We start from the raw sequence: 21,929 nt of genomic DNA, 5'->3' as shown, positions 1-21,929 counted from the left end.
TATTCATAAAAACCACCAGGAACCCTCAGCCAGGAACAACGCTTGCCCATTCGTTTCAAAACTAACCATAGGTTTTTCACGAAAATATGCCCACTGTGCTTCCCAGGCAAAATTTCAGCAACCTAACCTACCCTAAACTATCTCATCTCACTAGGGCTGTTTGGCTGAGGTGGCTGGCCGTGATACTGAGATAAATACCCACACAGAATGGAAATATGCGCCCAGGAAATGTACCCAGAGGTTAGAGGGTGACGTCATAGCGCGCGGCTTTCAAATTTCGTCCCCAGGCCAGCTGACTTCCCGCGTGAGGTTGAGTTTTTCCGCGTGTTGACATGACTTGTCTCATTATGCTGACCGCGTTAGAACAAAAACGTGTTACTCAACCACGTGTTACTTAAGGATTGAGTGTACTTTACTTTAATAAATATACACTTGTTAAACAAGACATTTTTTTTTAATTGTATGACCTTATGAAAAGAATAGTAAATTAAGTACTTGTTTGGGCGATACTAATACAGTAGTTACCAAGCGAAACAATTTGAATATTTAACAATGACTCCTGAGTTCATCACATTTCATTCTCGATTGTCAGTTATTCTTGGGCTCGTCAGTAGCCTCAAGACTGGGACATTCAATGACATGGACTGTCTTTTCAGGCTGGCATAGCCTCAAACCAAAAATATTCACTCATGTACTATTACGTTGGGCCAGTCTAAACTCATCACGCAATTCGCTAATATTTCATAATTACTCGGGCTTGCTTAGCCTCGAGGAACAATTTGAAATTACATATCCTTACAACCACTAAATTCACTTCAACACTCCCAATATTTCTAACCTATTATTAAAAGAAGAGAAAAAAAAACGGTTGAGCTAAATTCGCTTTTCCGTTACTGATCACATTAACTTTCAAAATTCTGTACATTATCTACTATAAAAAAAAAGGTTCACCTGATTGATTCATAATTCAATTGCTACTACATTCAGTTATAAATCTATTTGTGGGTAGTGTAAGTGTGTGTGTACATCAAGTCTATGGGCAGTATCACATGATGGCCTCATGCAACCCCAAAGTCACGGTGTCCGAAATAATGTCTGAAACAACATCTGGTTAGCCAATCTCTACATTAAGCTTTTAACAACATTACTTCCTGTTGTTCACGACAAACAAGAATTTAAACAAGCAAGGAGGGAGAAAGGAGGAATGTGTACAGCTCACCTGAAACAACGTCTGTTACCCGTAACATCTGGTTAGCCAATGCGGCTTAGCTGGGCACATAGGAATGCTACTGCTAGTCAAATGAGACTGTGTTTTTGCAATATGATGGGTTTTAATTCTCTTCACTATTTATATAGTAGAGTACACATGACGTTAGGACTTTTGATTGAATTGGGGAAAATTTGGGATTCATTCCTTACTACAGTTAAATACTGAATTTACCGCCATCCCGCCCTGAGTTTGGGGTAGCTTATGCCATCTAGTGACAGCTAAGGCAAGTGGAACTGCTTGATCCTCACAAATTACATTATCTTTGCCTTTTCTAACTATTAATTTCACATATTTGGATTCTAGCAGCTTCATTAGTAAGCATTTCACAACAATGATACGGAAAGAATTTCATACTCATTATTATTCTGTTTAAGGTTTAAACTTGGCTCCCAGCGACGACGCACCACAAGCAAGGGGATGTTGCCCACATCTGTTATTCGTTACCTACCAGATGGGTGAACTGCCATAGCTCAACACTCCTAGTTACACTACCTATGCATAGATACAGAGATATATACATATAAAAATAAAGTTGTCCCTATATCGATCATTAACACATGAACTACTACTTAGAACAGGAGCCTTATAGACTAGTATTTGGATTACACTCATCTAACTTAGAAATTACAGTGCCTCTAAACATATACATGAATACTAAATTTGTGGCATTACATGGCTCCCACGTTCGGAAGACAAATTTTACCCAAGTCAATCATCTATGACATATGCATAGATGGAATGTTGTTACCCCTATAACTGCTATTAACACTTTGAATTGGAACATTTTTTTCCCCACAATCGGTGGCACCTGTCGGTCCACATTAATCACCTAATGCGTACCTCGGAAGGTCGCTTACTCACTTCATTTGGAGGTATGATCACTCCTTACACTTGATGTGATGAGGGAATTTATGCCCCAGTCAGCCTCAGGTTTTGGAGGATAGCTTGTCGCTCACCGGAGCTTGACAGGGTCTCTCGAGAGTGAGATCACCACGGAGGCGCTTCCTTCCACTCTTCCATACGCATTCGCATTCACTCAGTTCTTTTGTTTCCAGCATTCCGCCCGCAAGAAGGTGAGGGCTCATTCTGTCCTGAAGACTCCACTACCTCACAAACCGTGCTAACTGTAAGGTGAGGGGATTGATCACTCCCCTCGAAGTAAGGCACTTCCCGGTTCCAACCAGAACACTTTTCTCTCTTTTTTTTCTTTTTACACCCTCTCCTCGGGGATGAGTCCACCCGGAACGCAACCTCAGGGAGTTATGTTTCACAACATTCGTCTCATGAACTTATCTCTACTTTTCTGTTTAACACTCCTCTATGAGCCTCCGAGGGGCATTCCTCACTCGCGGTGGTAATCACTCATCTTCTTGCTCCGGGGCGAGCTCCTGTTGCAGTGGTTCTAAGAGCCATTCCTTGGTACCGTAATATGGTTTTACCTTTTCAGCAGCCCTTTGTATTCTCTTGCCACTAAATACATTTTCAATGATATAAACACTTCCATCTAGCAACACTTCGATCACTTTATACGGGCCGTCCCATTTGGCATTCAGTTTCCTACAGGTACCCGGCTGTTTGGTTTCTTTTTTCACCCACACCAAGCTATTGACCCCAACCTTCTGCGCTCTCCTCCGCCTGTTGGCCACATCCCGGTATCGCCTGGTCATCTTTTGGTGGGTTCTTTTAATAAGAGTGTGTGCTATCGCTAGGTCGTCCACCTCTGCGTCCATGGAAGGCAATGAGGTACCAATGAGGCGAGGGGGATGGCGTGAGAAGAAGACATAATAGGGCTGTTGTCCAGTGCTCGAGTGCACCACTTGATTTATGACTGCTTGGCACGACTGGAGCAGCTGAGGCCAACGCAAGGGGTGCCCGTTGCAGAGGGATGCTAGGATACTTTTCATAGTCCTATGCATCCTTTCGGTTGTGGAATTTCCCTGAGGATGATAAGGGGTGACGTAGAACAAGTCCACCTCGTTCTTCCCGCAGAACTTCTTGAATTCTCCACTCGTGAACTCTCTGCTGTTGTCCAGGACGATACCTCGTGGCGTCCCAAAGTCGATGAAGTATTGCCCAAGACAGTGCATGATGGGTTGTGTATGTTTGTCTCTGAGTGGGTAATATTTCACAAACCTACTGTAATGATCTATCACAGTAAGGGCATGTCGGTAGCCCTGAGCTCCAGCAACCATATCAGTCAAGTCGATCCTGATACATTCCAATGGTTTACTTACAGGCGGGAAACCTTTCCAAGGTTGCTGTATCCCAGTTTCACCTTTGAATCTTTGACAAGTGGGACACTGTTTCACATACTCGCATACATTTACTTTTAGATTTGGCCAATAGAATAGCTTTTCTGCCTTTTTGATAGTTTTCTTTTGACCTAGATGTCCTGAGATTTGATGAGCATGTTTTATAGCTTCTTTTGTTAATGACTTAGGAAACACCAAACAATATTGGATGCTACCATCATTTGTTTCCTGAGCAAAATATAATAGTTCGTCAATCAACGCAAACTGGCTCAACATGGCTTTCGGTAGTCTTTTAGTAGGGAGCTTGTCACTCCGCAAGTACTTAGCTAACTCATCCCACGTGGGTTCTTCTCGCTGCTTATTTCTCACTTCGTCTCGACTAAGTCCAAGCCAGTTGGTTTCTGACTGGTGGAATATCACTCTGACAGGTCTAGAAAGCTGATCGGCGACTACATTATATTTACCCTTGACATATTGCACGTTGTAGTTGTACTCGCGCATCTCGAGAATCCATTGGTTCATACGTGGGGATTTTGTTTTTCACTTAAAAATGCTGGTAAGTGGTTGATGGTCTGTCAAGATAGTAAAGTGGGAACCCCACAAGTAATGGTGGAAGTTGCGGCATGTGAGAACGACTGCTAATGCTTCTTTGTCAGTTGCGGAATATTTTCTCTCGCAGGGATTGAGCTTTTTTGGAAAAGTAACCAATAGGTAAGTTGGAGTTGTCTGGTTGTATCTGGCTCAATACGCCTCCAATATGGGTGTTGCTCGCGTCGGTGGTTACAATGAATGGTCGAGTCACACAGGCTCTTACCAATACTGGCGCATTCACTAAACACAACTTCAATTGAACAAACGCGGATTGGCACTCGTCTGACCATTCGAACGCTACTCTGGATCTTGTTAAGTTAGTAAGGGGAGCTGCAATTTTCGCGAACGAAGGTACGTGTTTTCGGTAGAACCCGCACATCCCAAGGAATCTCCCGACTTCTTTGACTTTTGTGGGTCTTTTCATTTTGTTGATTGCCTCTATGTTTTTTGGGTCCGGTTTACTCCCAGCCGCTGAGATTTTATGGCCAAGAAAGGTTACTTCTTTTAATCCAAAAGTACATTTGCTTAAATTTAGCTTGGCCCCATTCTGTGTAAGTAAAGTGAATAGTTGCTGTAAGCGACTCAACAACATGGAGAAGTCATCAGCCCAAATTATTAAATCGTCCAAATAATTCTTTACCCAGCCTTGTTACAACAATGGAGTAAGAATGTCTTGCATTCGTCAGGAAAATATGGCTGGTGAACATTTTAGTCCGAATGGTAAGCGCCTAAATCTGTAAAGGGTGACTCCATCACTGAATGTGGTTAAATCACGGCTCTCCTTATCCAACATGATTTGAAAATATGTCTCATGCATATCAAGAGTCACATAGTAATTATGACCTGCGGCCTGCTCGACTAATTCTAGTCTGGGCAGTGGATAGATATCCGTGGCTAGATGTTGATTTACGTGGCAATAATCTAAACACATGCGCTTGCTGCCGTCTGGTTTGTTAACTAATACAATAGGAGATAACCAGGCAGCTGTTGATCTTTCAATAATTTCTCTCTCTTCCATGTCTTGCAACATTTCAGCGATCACCTGTTTAGCTTGTTCAGGATATCGATATATCGGTCCACGGCTGGGCTGTGGGTCTGCTACTTTAATGTGAATGGGGGGCGGACCACTGATGGTTCCTCGTTCTCCTTTTTCCAAAATGAAGGGGGGATCGTGTTGCAGAATTACGTTAGCTAGTTCTTCTTGTTGAGCTAAAGCTAAGTGAGGCCATGTCTGTTCGTCAATTAGCTTTCGGAGTCGTTGAACACGAGTTCCGCTTTCATCAGTTGGATCACTGGTAGGGATCAGGTCATTATGAATTTTGGTAACTGAGCTGACTGCACTTTCAGGAGGGTCATCAATAATTTCATATGAACCTAGAATGGTACCTTTCCGAAACAGTTTATCTTGTTTAGCTCCATTATTGAGGGGTAAATAGACTAAACCCTCTGAATTCACTTGTAATATGTAAGGGTGACTATTATGACTGAAATGCGCTTGTGGGTAGAACAGTAAAGTGGTTTTAGGCTCCTCACTGACTGGCACGGCTATGAATCTGGTTTGATATGGAGTGAGCCTCTCTACTGTTAAGAGATTAATCTGTTTCAACTGTTGAGGGTTCCTGACGGCCCTGATCGGTGTGGCCTGGACTCGCTCAACTTTTCCTTTCCACCGCGGAACATAGTTTACGACATACGGGGCTCCTTCCCACATCAGCACTTGTTGCGCACCATTCCAGATCATTGGAGATTGTCCGAGGACATCACATCCCAACAACATCTGAATAGTGAAGTAGGCGTTCGAGACGACTGGACACCACTGTTGATGAACTTTCTCGTCTCCCACTCTGATCTCTACTTTGACCATACCCAGGATACGGAGCGGCGCTCCTGTGACTCCCTGTAATCTCGGTGGATTTCTCCTCGTGTTTATTTCTGTTCCTACCGCTTCACGGTGGCCTCTTTGAGTAAGGTGTAACCACTCCCTGTATCAACTACGGCTTCTACTACTTTATTATTCATGCTGACACTTATTGTAGGCGATGTTATGCCTGCGGTTAGTCAAATAGCCTGATGGGGGAACTTTGTTTGGTTGGCGGTCTGCCTCGCATTTGGCCTGGGTTGGTGAAATCTGTTATTGCTCCGTGTCGCTGCACTGTGGTTTACGCGACCTGGGCGATCATGACTGCCTCTACGACATCCCAACCTACGACAATCAAAACAGTGGCCTGGTGGTGGTTTTGTCCAACATTCTTGCAACGTGTGTGAACTCTTCAGACAATAACTACAGTATTTTTGCCACGGTGTTACAGGAGGAGTAGATTGTTTTTGGTCGAGTTGTTCTAAATTTGTTTTCAAATCCCTTAATTGAACTTTCAATTCAGTGACTTCTTTGTCTGACTCGGGTTGACGGTTATCATGGGATGGACTTGGTGGAGTATCCACTACATTTGTATTTGAGGGAACATCACTTTTATTGTCCCTATCCGGCATTGCATTAACTCGGGTGGTGTACCTCTCTTCGAGAAGCTGCCTCTCATTATCGATCCTGTCAATGAATTTACGGAGTGGATATCCAATTTTTCCCTGGACTCGAGCGGAAGACCATACCACAATTTCTTCTTAATTCGTTTATCCCGCGAGGGAAACTTTTCTTTTGGAAACTTCGTTTCAAGAGCCGCGTGCTTACACATGAATCTGTGTACAAATGCCTGGGTTGATTCTTACCAGTCATAAGTCATACTTTCTAGCTCTTTCCATGCTCGATCTACACTCAATTCAATGGCAAACTCCGCGCTCAAGAATTTTTTTAGTTCGGGCCATGACAGTGCAAAATGTTTCTTTTGGTAATTATGGATGAAAGTGGCCAGTTCGGAACCCATTCGACTTTTGGCAACTTGGATTCTGATCGCATTACTGGTATCAACTTGCTCAACCGCCTCACAAAACATTTTGAGGCAAGATGTGGCCTCTATCCCTTGAAGCTGGTTCAATTCCAAAATTGGAATATCGCGCGATTTTATGAGAGAGACCCGTGAAGTCATGGTGTGCGAACAAGGGGTCGAGTGTGAAGGCAGCGTTTTATTCGCAGTACCGAATTGCTTATCCGCCTCATCTAATTGGATAGTTACATGATCTCTCATTGTTTGGGACGGATGATCAGCTTCCGGCTGCGATTGTCCAAATAATTGTCCATACAGAGACATGGTGACCCTAATTATCTTTTCCACCCTTACTCAGAAAATTAGATTTTGGAATGCTTTTTCTCTTTTGGTGTTTGTAAAAGAATTGTGGATTTTGTTTGTGAACACCTTCATTACCTTTGAGTAGGTCTAGTCACTTACATCGTCTCTGTAGGCCTCAATAATTTGGATAAATTTTGCGTCCACTCGCTCTCTAACTGCGCCTCTCCAGTGTACTCCATCATCTAGATTATTACTATAGTAAGCCCAGGTAAATTGCAGGTTTTGATTAGGCAAGTGTCGTCGAATTTTCTGATTGACAGAGTTCCTTACGGTTTTATAGTCCTCGGATGAAATAGGGGCACTTGCTCCCTGGTACACTCTTGGTTCTAATTGGCAAACAATTGCCCTGGCACGGCATTGTTTCTCTAGCTCCCCGGTAACAGTCTTTATTCTGTGAAAAATTTCTTGAGGGGGTAGTATTTTGGTCAATATCATTACTTCCAATCCACAAAAATACAAGGTCACATTCCCACCCCAATGCAGAATTTAATCGGGGGTCCTGAAAGAAATCCTAACCTTGCCCCCACTTGCCCGAAAGATTCTAATCTCCACGTTCTGAACATAGAGTTGCGGTGGTATTTGAGAGTGACCAACTAATGCTACCCTTAACATTCTCACTCCCTTTGCTAGTCACTTCCCTTCACTTTCTCACCAACACCACTAACTGGGGAACGATGATTACCACCGCTGTGCCACCAGTGTAACGGTAGGATTTTTTATCCCACCGTTGTTCATCAGTGTAATGATGGTAATTTTATCCCATCATTATTTATCAGGTTTGTTCTGTTTAACTTACTTGTTGATAATACAAAGGGTACTCAACCTAGTCTCCCCTCAATGACTGATAAAGTATTCACCAAAGAAAAAACGAAGGGGGGAGGAGTAACTTCGACTTTGAATGATAAAGGTTAATTGCATAAAGGATATTTTTAGTAGTGTTTGTATTTTTAGCCGAGTCGAGAATAAGTTAGTACCACGTGTGTTAGTCGTTCCCAAAGCGGAGGAATCTTGAACTGGAAGGGGAGTGAGTCATGCGTGAGAGGACAAAATTCCCTTGGTTGGATATCAAAATTGCATATACTTTACTCTACTTTAATAAATACAGTATATACTTGTTAAACATCAGACATTTTTTTGAATTACATGACTTTTAATAATATGAAAAGAGTTGTAAATTAAGTACTAGTTTGGGCGATAGTAATACAGTACTGTTACCAAGCGAAACAATTTGAATATTTAACAATGACTCCTGAGTTCATCACATTTCATTCTCGATTATCAGTTATTCTTGGGCTCGTCAATAGCCTCAAGACTGGGACATTCAATGACATGGACTGTCTTTTCAGGCTGGCATAGCCTCGAACCAAAAATATTCACTCATGTACTATTACGTCAGGCGAGTCTAAACTCATCACACAATTCACTAATATTTCATAATCACTCGGGTTTGCTTAGCCTCGAGGAACAATTCGAAATTACATATCCTTACAACCACTAAATTCACTTCAACACTCCCAATATTTCTAACCTATTAATAAAAGAAGAAAAAAAAAAACGGTTGATGAGTTAAATTTGCTTTTCCGTTACTGATGACATTAACTTTCAAAATTCTGTACATTATCTACTATCAAAAAAAAAAGGTTCACCTGATTGATTCATAATTCAATTGCTACTACATTCAGTTATAAATCTATTTGTGGGTAGTGTAAGTGTGTGTGTACATCAAGTCTATGGGCAATATCACATGATGGCCTCGTGCAACCCCAAAGTCGCGGTGTCTGAAACAACGTCTGAAACAACGTCTGTTACCCACAACATCTGGTTAGCCAATCTCTACATTAAGCTTTTAACAACATTACTTCCTATTGTTCACGACAAGCAAGAATTAAAACAAGCAAGGAGGGAGAAAGGAGGAATGTGTACAGCTCACCTGAAACGTCTGTTACCCGTAACGTCTGGTCAGCCAATGCAGCTTAGCTGGGCACATAGGGACGCTACTGCTAGTCAAATGAGACTGTGTTTGTGCGATATGGTGGGTTTTAATTCTCTTCACTATTTATATAGTAGAGTACACATGACGTTAGGACTTTTGATTGAATTGGGGAAAATTTGGGATTCATTCCTTACTACAGTTAAATACTGAATTTACCGCCATCCCGCCCTGAGTTTGGGGTAGCTTATGCCATCTAGTGACGGCTAAGGCAAGCGGAACTACTTGATCCTCACAAATTACATTATCTTTGCCTTTTCAGACTATTAATTTCACATATTTGGATTCAAGCAGCTTCATTAGTAAGCATTTCACAACAATGATACGGAAAGAATTGCATACCCATTATTATTCTGTTTAAGGTTTAAACTTGGCGCCCGGCGACGACGCACCACAAGCAAGGGGATGTTGCCCACATCTGTTATTCGTTACCTACCAGATGGGTGAACTGCCATAGCTCAACACTCCCAGCTACACTACCTATGCATAGATACAGAGATATATACATATAAAAATAAAGTTATCCCTATATCGATCATTAACACATGAACTACTACTTAGAACAGGAGCCTTATAGACTAGTATTCGGATTACACTCTATCTAACTTAGAAATTACAGTGCCTCTAAACATATACATGAATACTAAATTTGTGGCATTACACTGTAGCAGTGTTTACTGATGGGCTGTCCAACTATCTTCATTGCTTATCAGCTACCACTCCAGCTGGATGCATCAGTGTATCACACATTCTAAATCCTTATTTATAGAATTCAAAAGGTATGTTTATAAAAATGCCCAGTAGCTGTGGTATCCCAGGAATAATAACAAGTAGCCTGTGAAAGACTTATTTCAATAGAGAATATGGAAAGGCGGCATCCACTTGGTAAAGAATTAAACCGTTCCGTCCGTGCTGTGTCCATATATATATATATGGACAAATTAATACAGTACAGTAGTTTCAAAATTGCCGAGTCCGTATACAGTATATATGGACTAACTCATAATACCCTAAATTGCTGAGTCCGTATGTATATGGATATGGTTTTTCACACATTTGCATGAAACTTTTGAGTCTGACCATAGTGTGTGACAGAAAATGGGATGAGGACACCCCTCCTCCCCTCGCATGCATTATACCAATATAATATGCAAAAGTGAATGTGAAAATATGTAAGATTAGCACGGATCCACAAGTTCCCATCATCATAGTTTTGACTATGGCTGCATTACATACACCAGGTTGTGTTTCCATACTACAGATACTCCATTCATCCACCTGCGCTACACCAAGATTGACTGTCTATCCACATCAGCTGCTGACAGTATCTGAAATTAGCCATGTGACGCAAATCTGTCATACAACATGTTGATAAGAGTAAATTAAATAAAATACAGTAAACCAAATCATACATGCTCCCTACATGTCAGCAAGTGGGTTGGTGGAGGGTTGGTGCCCCTCCCCGTAAAACAAATAACTCAAAGTCAAATGGCCACCCCTTACGGGATTATGGCGTCTGGCAATAGATAGATAGATAGATAGACATCATCATCACTCCTGTTTCACAACAAAAGTATAAAAAGTATGGCCCCACACCATTTCATTGCTGCTACAGTATGTGGGTTTTATGAACAAAAACTTTTAAAATCTAATCTGCACTATGCATCACAGATGGTTGTGAGTGTTTGTTGTATTTGGTGCTGTACAATAAACAGTCGCATATACTCAACAAAAATGTTGTAGCACCAGTACAGTATGTAGGTTTTAAGTACATCAAGTATTTACTATACTGTATATGCATAGTGTTCCTTAACCTAACCAATATTATTTATCACAGTTATTCACAAGTGTTGTATTTGGTATTTCACATATTACAGTCACTGTAGTGTATGCACTACTGAATTTTTTTGTCTTTTCTTTATTTGGATATTGTTTTTGCATGATATTAACACTGTAGATTAAAACATGATATTAACCCCACCATGGCTGAGCCAGTGGAATTTGTCGGGACCCACTGGCTGACACCAGGACTGATTTTTCAAGTTTCAGAAATTGATTTTTTTTTTTTTTTTTTTTTTTTTTTTTTTAAATAGCAAAATGAAGAGAAATGTCTCGTTCACCTGGCAGTTCAATTTTTAGCTTCCTAGACCCATCCTGTGCTTCACAGTAAAGCACAAAAAGTTTTGTTAAGTGACTGCATACATGCCGGGGAACACTCTGTAGAGGCGTGAAAATACATCTCCCTAAGAAACATTTTCACCCCGCAAAAATTTCAGTGGTGCTGAAATGGTTTGAAGTGACTAGAAATGTGTATTATGAACAAAATAGTACACAATATGGGAGGTTTTATAAAAAAAAGAATTGCGTGTTTTTTCACATGCAAATACAGTATCAAGTTATTTCTGCTGTGTGGGTGGTTTAGTATGTATCCTAGGAGAGGCGAGAGATGATATTTTTAGAGTCTTCCCAGATAAGGATTCTCCTTTGTGTGTACAGGCTGAACCGCAGTGTCAAAAATTTGATACGACTCACGATTAGCACCTTGCACAAGGAAATTAGTGTGAAGGGAAGGGGAGGTTTTACATACAGTACATATATTCACCACAAGAACACTTCATATGTTACTGAAATGCTTGTGCAAAGCAAGAAATATGTAAATGAACAAATTCAGTAAATACAGTAAAACTTCACAATAATGGACTACTGTAATTGGGACCCAAGCCATTCCGAAAAAGCGAAATTCCGATCAAAGTGGCATCTGGTCTTCCCCCTTTTGACCCGGACTTTTTCTGATATACAGTATCAGAGATTAGTCTGGATTGCACCAACAGTTTTGAACTGTTTTCACTACCATTGCAGTACTGTATGTATTATACATTCACTAGAATAATCAAATGGTATAATATATATGATAATACACCAGGCCCTCCATATTTGCAGGGGTTAGGAGACACAAATCCCTGTGAATGTGGAATTTCTGCGAATGTTTGGTGCATCCTCCTGTAAATGCCTCTACAGCCGCAAATCACCCCCTGTGATCGAGTGTGCACATACTGTACCTAATAAACCATATCTGGGACCTGAAAGCAGCATAAAATATCACAGATAGCTGATGACTTTCCCACACGTGAGTGTGGCCAAGTCATCAGCTACATATGTACCCCAACTTCTTGCAATCATACCCATTAAATTCAGTCTTTAACAGAGGGACAATCCGCGAATCTTTGAAGCCCGTGAAAGTTGATTCTGCGAATGTGGAGGGCCTGGTGCACTGTACCGTACACTGATAAGCATGTCTTTAATTTACCTTATTGTGGTGAAGATAACTGAAATAGTCATGCAGTTCAGGCTGCTTCTGGCTTCATCAGACTTTTTCTGATATATAAGAATTTAGTCCGATAGCTCCTCAGTTCCGATTAAAGCGAATTCTGGTCTACTGAAGTCCTTTATATTGAGGTTTAACTGTAATATGTGTACTTATAATCAATAATATCATAATTTTGAATGTTTTATCTCTTTATTATGTTAATAATGTTTATTCCTGTATTGAGTTCTTTTTTTTTACTCTGGGTGGTTTAGGAAAGAAAGGAGAAAGATAATGGGTGCAGCACTTTTTTTCCTTGACTTTTTTGCTTTCTTATCCTGAGGGGAGCAAAAAACTGACATCCACTCATGACTGATTCATGAGATGTACTGACTATTTGAGTGGTTTAGAGGCTAGAGTAGGTCTGTGGCAACATCTCCCAGACCTCCCTTCCCTTCCCAAAATTGTTCACAATTTTTCACAGGTCTTGCTGCATTGACACCAGCGGCCATGCTCCGATAAATCGTCGTTCAATGCCAGCAGCCACGGAGGGGTTAATAATGTGTTGGCAACATTGTGGCATTTGGGGAGTTATTGGATATAATTAAAAAATTATCAAATTCAACTTCACTAAACTTTTTCCTTACTGAGGAGCAACTCAAAATTAAATCAGCACAAGTCTTGAAGATTGCTTATGCTTTTGAATGGAGATCTGCAATACAGCAATGGACGGATACATTATAATTTCTTTCTTTATAACTAGAAAGTAAAAGCAGGTATTATCAGTTAGTTATATTTTTCTTTGCTGCATACAGTATAAGGATTTGCTATCAGTCATTAATCTTATAAGAAACATTTTTCACTAGTAAGTCTTAACCTCACACACCCAAAATTAAAATTCCCCACATGTATAGTATACGGTATCTTAAATTAAATCCAGGCAAAAAGGTCTTCTTTCACCAACCAAGCTCATCATTTAATAGGCAGTAAAAAGGAAAGTGTGAAAGTTAGAGGGACTAAACGCAAGATCCATCATCTAACCTACCCTATTTCCATTTCATTTATGAAAATATCCTGTATCCTTATACTGCCTCTTTCAGTGAATATTATGGTATAACAACTCTTTTCATAAATGGGCCAAATACCATTGCCAGACGCCATGTATCCCAAACAGGGTGGTCAAGGGCTTAGAGTTAATTGTTTTACAGGGAGGGGCACTAATCCTCCACCAACCCCACTTGACACGTAGGGATGCCAACAGCATCTGGTGTTCCCAGGCAGTCACCCATCCAAGTACTAACCAGACCCAACGTTGCCAAATACATGTAAACTAAATAATACTTGCTTAACAAAGCCGACGACACCCACTTGCGGACCAGCTTGCTCTCTTCGCCTTAAAATCCCATAATTTCCCTCTTGGTGGGTCACAAGGGTGTTGAAAAAGTCCCATAAAAGGTCCATGAGTGTTATTGCACCCAAATGCAGCACAATCAAACCATTAATAAGGCAGAAAAGAACACAGCACCCCCCATTGTGTGGCTACTGACAGTTTGGTTTGTCAGTGTTATAAGATGGCAAATACCTCTGTGTTTACGTGTATGTTGAATTATAATCCATATGTCGAGATAGAGATTAAAATGAAAATCTTTAGTATCTCAGATTAACAAAATTTACAGTACTACAATTAAAGCAACCATTTTATTCATCAACCTGTCACGTATCACAGCAGGCAATGAGATCTATTTTTAGACAAATCTACAGTCAGCCAGCACTGGGCTGTGAAGCATATTCACAAAAAAGACGCCATGTTGGCTGACCAGTCAGCAAGTAACTGAAAACATTGGCTGTCCAGTCTCTCTTTCTATAGGAAATCTGAGAAAGAGGAGCTCCAGAGCCTCCTTTGGGACCTAGAATATTAGCCTCAGTACAGTATAATGTGCTGGTCAGGAGAGAGGGACTGGATTGGTGAATGAGTTTAACCTACCTCAGTAACCAACAGCAAGATAAAAAGATATAATGTACAATATAAATTGCTGAGGAAGAGGAGCTACAAAGCCACCTTTGCCATCAGGAATACAACCCTCACTGTAGTGTGGAGAGAGACTGGAATGGTGTACGAGTTTAACCATTTAATTCCAGTAATGCATTGTTTAGTTAATTATTGCTCCCACCAGAGCTTTTTTGTTCTCAATTTAGGAAGGAATTTCTAGTAGGTAAGATATTAAGGCTGTATCTAACCACTCCAGCTCAAAAAGTTGCTCCAGGCTTTAGTATTAAGATAATCAGGAACTAACAAAATCCAACCCACCTCAACTTTCATTAGGAAATAAGGTTATAATGATGATGATTCCCCATGTTGTGTATGGTGTGTTTATATTTTTGCTTTTTCTTGTGGATTAGTGGAAGAAGTATGTAGACCTTGGTAATATTGGGAAGAAAGGGAGAATCATTAGGGATAACAGAGTGAGAAGAGTGGTGTAGAAAGACAAATTTGCCTGGAGATTGTTCTGTTGATGGCATTTCCAGGAAAGAAATGCTAATGATAATTATTATAATTACATGTACTGTACAAATATTCCTTGAAATCTAAGAATACACTGGTGTGCTTATGTACTCTACCTTCAATACCCCTCCTGCTTTCCTCTTCAGTCATCATTCTGTCATCTTTACTAACCTTCACTGTTATCAACTCTCACCACCCCTCTTCCTTCCATCTTCAGCTTTTGCTCTACATTCTTGTGGCTTCCAACACTGCTCTCATCACTGACCACTCTTCTGCTCCTGCCATCCACCCTCTCTCCACAGCTTCACCATGCTGCTGTTTTCATCATTGACACTACCTCAACTGTCCTTCTGGAACCCTCACAGCTTTTCCACACCCCTTCTACAACCTTCACTACTCTTCCACTCCTCACCACATCTTGCTGCTTTACTGCTGCTCCCACCACCATCACTCACCTATCTCATCTTTGTTTTTCCACTGCTTTCATCTTTTTTTTCCTCTGCTCACACCACCCTCACTTTCATTTCTTATCATTAGTCTTCATCATTCTTACCACCTTCACTCTCCTTGTCACCACACTTACCCCCCTTCTCTCTCTCTCTCTCTCTCTCTCTCCACCACCATCTTTTTCCTCACCACCTTCTCCTAATCACAGTTTTTACAACTCTGCCTTGTCACCACTTGTGCATCATCCGCACATACGCATCACATTTGCACTAGCTTAACTCACTCATTTCCTTCTCTCCCCTTGCCCTCATAGACACATCGCGACCCATGCGTGAACTGGAAGAGGATGGAAAGGCATACCACTTCACGACAAGAGTCGCAATGGAAAACGACATTCGCTGCCACCGGTACCTTGAGAATGGCGAGCTCAATGGCAACTTATATGGCACCAAACTGGACTCAATCTTGGCTGTCATTAGGGCTGGCAAGATGTGTGTTCTCGACTGTTCTCCTGCCGTGAGTTTCATGTGTTGTGATTGCCATCAGGTATATTAATAGTGTGGTTTACCATATGTAACATGTAGTGATGCAGTAGTTAGTTTGTGAGGTTTGCTATGGTAGGTCTTAGTTCATTCATGCACATCTATATGCATGCATGCAAGCACACATGGTTAGTCAAGATTCTGTATATTGTACTACAGCTATGTAAAGCACAGCAAGATAAATATAGCCTACACACACACACACACACACACACACACACACACACACACACACACACACACACACACACACACACACACACACACACACACAGGAATTCAACCGAGAAGGACGTGCGACATCGGTGCTCCGCACTGAACCAACACGGCCAGTGGCATTACCTAAATTAGTATCTTTGTATGAGTCAAGCTCTGTACCAGGTTAGACTAAATGATTTTTCGTTATTAAAAGGAAAAAAATAATAAGTTTAAACAAGACTTGTTCAAACAGGAAAAATAACCAAGACCAAAGAATACACTGAGTCATCTGAGGTTTGTTTAGACTACAACAACACGGGGATTGTAAGTACATGCTCTGCACTTTCAGTATTGCAAAATGGATACATACTTTAGTAAAGCAAATTTGGAAAAGAAAAGGGATAAGGGTAAAAAGCAAAATGATGATTTCTACCAAGAACTGGTTGAAGTGGAGACTCACAATAGACTGGTTGAACGTGTAAACAAACTAGAAATGGCTTTCAAAAATGAAATTGATGAAATAAAGAAGCAGATGCACTTGCAAAAGGAAGAAATAGAAAAACTAGGAAGGGAGGCCAATAAGAAAGACACAACCATCAGTGAACTAACAGTTGAATTGAGTACACTTAGGAAGAAAATGAGTGAAATGGCAAGTACAGTAGTCAGTCACGAGAGTGTTATGGAAGAGTTCAAAAATGACACAGAGACAATTAGACAAGTAAGCAGTCTTATTGACCAGAGCAGTGATATTGTTCAGAAGATAACACAGGTGAATGAAGCTATGGAAAGCTACAAAAATGATGTGGAAACCACGTATGCTGAAATGGTGAAAGTAAAGAAAGAGAAACAAGGGTGGAGGAAAAAAGCATTAAACAGGAAGTGAAAAGAATAGTCCAAAACAATCCAAAGTTAGTCAGAGATTCAGGAGATATAAACAAATCTATAGTAATCACTGGTATAGAAGAGGAAGAAGTAAAAAACAAGATCACAAGAGACAAAAAGAAGATGGCAAATGTAATGAGCTTACTGAAAGAAGTATCAGAGGAAATCTGTAGTAAAGACATAGAGGAACACAAAAGGTTAGGGAAATATGAGAAAAGCAAGACAAGACCTTTAAAGGTGACTTTTCAAAGTGTAAACACTGTGGAAGAGATATTAAAAAATGCAAAGAATCTTATGGAAAAAGAGGAGTTCAAAAATGTATGGATAAAAAGATGTCTAACACAAGAGGAACTGGAATTACTGAAAGAGAAAAGGGAGGAAGCAAAAACAAAAAATGAGGGAAGATCAGAAGAGGAGAAGAAGAAATTTTTTTTTACAAAGTAATAGGATTACAGGTACGAAAGTGGTACACAAACAGGATGGAATAAAAAGGAGGAAGGTAGTAGAACCAAGTCATGACAAGTATATAAACAAGATGATAAAGTTGATGTACTCAAATGTGGATGGAATGGTATCTAAATTACTAGAGATGAATGATTATGTCAGAGAAAATGAACCACAAATAATATGCCTAACTGAAACAAAATTAACACCAAGGAGATCTAATGACATACTAAACTTAGAGGAATACAATATATGGAGAAGAGACAGAAATTTAAAAAAAGGAGGAGGAATTATAATATTAACTAAGAAAAATCTAAAAGTCAATGAAATAAAACTAGATATACCATCACAAGTAGAACTGATTGCAGTAGATATCAACACATCTGAAGGTAAAGTAATTGTAGCCAATATGTACATGCCACCCAGATCAAACACATGGGAAAGAGATGAATATGAGGACCTGGCAGAGAGTACAATTCAGAGAGTAAGATCATTACTATATAAAATGGAAGAGAAATCAGAACGAATTATACTAACTGGGGATTTCAATACAAATATAAATTGGAATACACTAGATATAATTAGCCAAGAAAGCTGCTGGGACCAAAAGCTCCTGGATCTCGTACAAGAGTTCTTCCTAACGCAACATGTGAGGGAAACCACCAGAAAAAGAGGACTTGATGTACCTTCAGTGCTAGATCTAATATTTACTAGGCAAGAAAATCATATTGACAGTTTAACATATCACCCCCCACTCGGCAAAAGCGATCATGCAGTACTAAATTATAACTTCATGATAGCATATGACATCGTAAACAGCAATGACAGTTACAAAAAGAGCCTAAACTATAAAAAGGGAAATTATCAAGACCTAAAGATGTATTTCTTAGAAGTTGATTGGGAGAATGAGCTTAGAGGACAAGATTTAAATGCTTTATATAAAAAATTCTGTGAATTTTATGGATAGGAGTCCAGAAGTACATCCCACAGCACAAAGAAGCAGATAAGAAAATACAGAAATGGTTCAATACAGAATGTAAAAAATCAAAAGAAAGAAGAGATTTGTTGTGGAATAGATACAGAAGACACAATAGTGAAAGAGAGTATAATAATTACAAACAGGCAAGAAACGATTACACAAGAATAAGGAGGGAAGCCCAAAAACAGTTTGAGGAGGATATAGTAAATAAAAGTAGTGATCAACCAAAGCTGTTTTACAGCTATATCAGAAGCACAACCAAAGTAAAAGATATAATACAATCGATTTCGTATGAGGGAATCACTTATACACAAGAGAAAGATATTTGTGAAGCACTAAATATGAATTTCCAATTAGTTTTTACAGAAGAAAAAAATTTTGAGAGGGACTATGTCGAACATGCATGTCCACACATACTACCAGATATACAAATAGCATAAAAAGTAATACAGGAGGAGTTAAGTAGATTAGACAGAGGAAAAGCAAGTGGTCCTGATGAAATTTCATGTTGGGTACTACGAGAATGTGCAAAGGAGTTAAGTAAACCATTATCTTTAATTTTCAAGAAATCCTTGAATCAAGGTAAACTACCTGATATTTGGAAAAAAGCAAATATTGTCCCCTTATTCAAGAAAGGAGATAGACAAAATCCACTCAACTACCGACCAGTATCACTGACCAGTGTTGTAAGCAAGGTATTAGAAAAGCTTATAAGACAAGCTTGGGTAAATCATCTAGAAGAACACAGTATATTAACAGAAAGACAGTTTGGTTTCAGAAAAGGAAAATCATGTGTTACTAATCTGTTGAGCTACTGTGACAGAGTAACAAACACAATACAGGAAAGGGAAGGATGGGTGGATAGTATCTATTTAGATTTCAAGAAAGCTTTTGACACAGTACCGCACCAAAGACTTTTATGGAAACTGTACCATCAAGGAGGAATTCGAGGCAAACTGTTTTGTTGGATGCAAGACTTTCTCATAAAAAAAGAAATGAGAACAGTACTAAGAGGAAACTACTCATCATGGAAAGAAGTGACTAGTGGAGTACCACAGGGTCCAGTGCTGGCACCAATCATGTTTTTAGTGTATATAAATGATATAAACAGTAACACTGGAAATGAGAGCTATCTGAATATGTTTGCAGATGATGCAAAAATACAAAGGAGAATTACTAACACAGACTCTTTGTAATGATAAGAATTTTTATCCATCCCAGTTGCCACCAGTGTAATGCCTAAACTTTATCCCACCGGTTGACACCAGTGTAACGGTAGTAAATATTATCCCACCGGTATTCACCAGTGTAACACTGGAGATTATATAATCTTACCTGTTGTTGGCACTGATCAACTCATCCATGGATAATATAAGTGGTACTCGACTTAGTATAGTAGAAGGTAAATATTTAAGAAAAAGAAAGAATTGTGGTAGCGTTTGTAGTTTTTGGCCGAACTTAGATTTAGTGAGTACCACAGGTGGTCGTCGTTCCCTCAGCGAAGGAATCTTGAATTGGAAGGGGAGTGAATTTGGCTTGAGGACATAATTTCCTTGATTAGGTACACTAATAAAGAAAAGAAAGTGATATATACTTTACTCTACTTTAATAATTCTATGCTAATTTCCACAAAACATTTTTAATTACATGACCCTTTTTAGTATGAGAGAAGATTGTACATGTTACCAAGGTTTTGGATGATCATTCCTCTAGTATTATTACCAGACGAAACAATTTGATACATACCAACGATTTATGAGGTTATTGTACTTTACTTTCTTTTTGGCAGTTACTCTTGGGCTCAACAATAGCCTCAAGCCAGGGACCTTTTTACGAGCATGGGTTACCTGTTTGGGCTGGCATAGCCTCGAGCTAATAAGAATGATTACTTGTGTTCATTTTCATCCATATAATATATTCTCATCATGTAATTTTCCAGAATCCAATATCAATTCAGTACTATTTACAGTTCATAATCATCATTGCTATATAATCACTAGAAATACATAATCACTCGGGCTTGTCTAGCCTCGAGGAATAATTCAGAAAAGAAACATACCACTAAGAATTCGTAATCACTTGGGCTTATTTAGCCTTGAGGTACTATTCAAACATTGTACAATCACTAAGAATACATAATCCCTCGAGCTTGTTTAGCCTCGAGGTTCATTTCAAAATTACATCATTGCTCACAATCACTAAGTTCCCTTCCACGCTCCTAACTTCCTTAGTTACAAGAAAGAAAACGATAATGGTTTTGAATTTCGCTCTTCCGTTACCAGATTACATCACTTTCATATTTCTATTTCTTATTTACAAAATAAAATTCACTTGATAGATCAATAATACTAATACATTTGGGTTATATAATCATAATTCATGGATAGTGTAATGTGTGTATGCTCAAGTCCTTGGACAATACTATGGGACAAACGTCGTGCTCACACTGACTTCGCCGGTGTCTGGGGGACTGAACAAATGTCCATTAGATACGACGTCTGGGGCTCGAGTGACTACGTTAAACTCTCAACAATATTACTTCAAATAGTCCATAACAAGTAAGGATTAAACAAAGAAAAAGAGGGGGAGGAAGAAGAAATGTGGACGGCTCACCTGAACAAACGTCCATTCGATACGACGTCTGGGGCTCGAGTGACTACGTTGGGCAGCCACTGCTTAGTCAAATGAGGTGGTGTTTTTGAAATATGGTGGGTTTCAATTCTCTTTACAAGTTATTTAGCAGTGTACACATGACGCCAGGACTTTTGATTGAATTGGGGAAAATTTGGGATTTATTCCTTACTTAATTTAGATACTGATTCTATCACTATCTCAATTTGAATCTGAGAGCAGCTCATGCCATCTAGTGACAGCCAAGATAAACGGGACTTTAAATCCTCACAAATGACATTATTTAGGCCTTTTGGACTGCTAATCTTACATATTTGGGTTCTAGCAGCTTCATTAGCAAACATTTCACAACTAGGTTACAGAAAGAATTGTATATTCATCATTATTCTGTTTAAGGTTTAAACTCGGCGCCCAGCAACGACGCACAAAGGAAGGGGACAAGCTGCGCGCATGTCTTTCATTACTCGGCCAGATGGGGAATTCCCATAGCTCAACATCCACAATTACATCACCCACTGCATAGATACAGAGATACATACATATAAAAAATAAAGTTAGCCCTACATTAATCATTAACATATGAATTACTACTTAGGGTAGGAACTTAAACTAATATTCAGGTTACACCCTATCTAACTTAAAATTACAGTACTA

At 39.7% G+C, this 21,929-nt stretch overlaps 1 protein-coding gene across 2 annotated transcripts in view; it reads left to right on the top strand.

The window, feature by feature from the left end:
* Positions 1-21,929, top strand: part of vari (MAGUK p55 subfamily member vari) — a 269,199-nt gene that overhangs the window by 185,613 nt on the left and 61,657 nt on the right. For both annotated transcript variants that reach the window (XM_080276416.1, XM_080276415.1), the window contains exon 9: positions 15,913-16,115. In XM_080276416.1, coding sequence (XP_080132542.1) covers positions 15,913-16,115 — 203 coding nt within the window. The remainder of the gene's footprint in view (positions 1-15,912; positions 16,116-21,929) is intronic.

This window comes from Coenobita brevimanus, chromosome 65 (assembly GCF_032717465.1).
Source record: "Coenobita brevimanus isolate Jiangsu-jjx chromosome 65, ASM3271746v2, whole genome shotgun sequence".
Lineage (NCBI taxonomy): Eukaryota > Metazoa > Arthropoda > Malacostraca > Decapoda > Coenobitidae > Coenobita > Coenobita brevimanus.
This window is presented reverse-complemented; position numbering and strand designations above follow the sequence as displayed.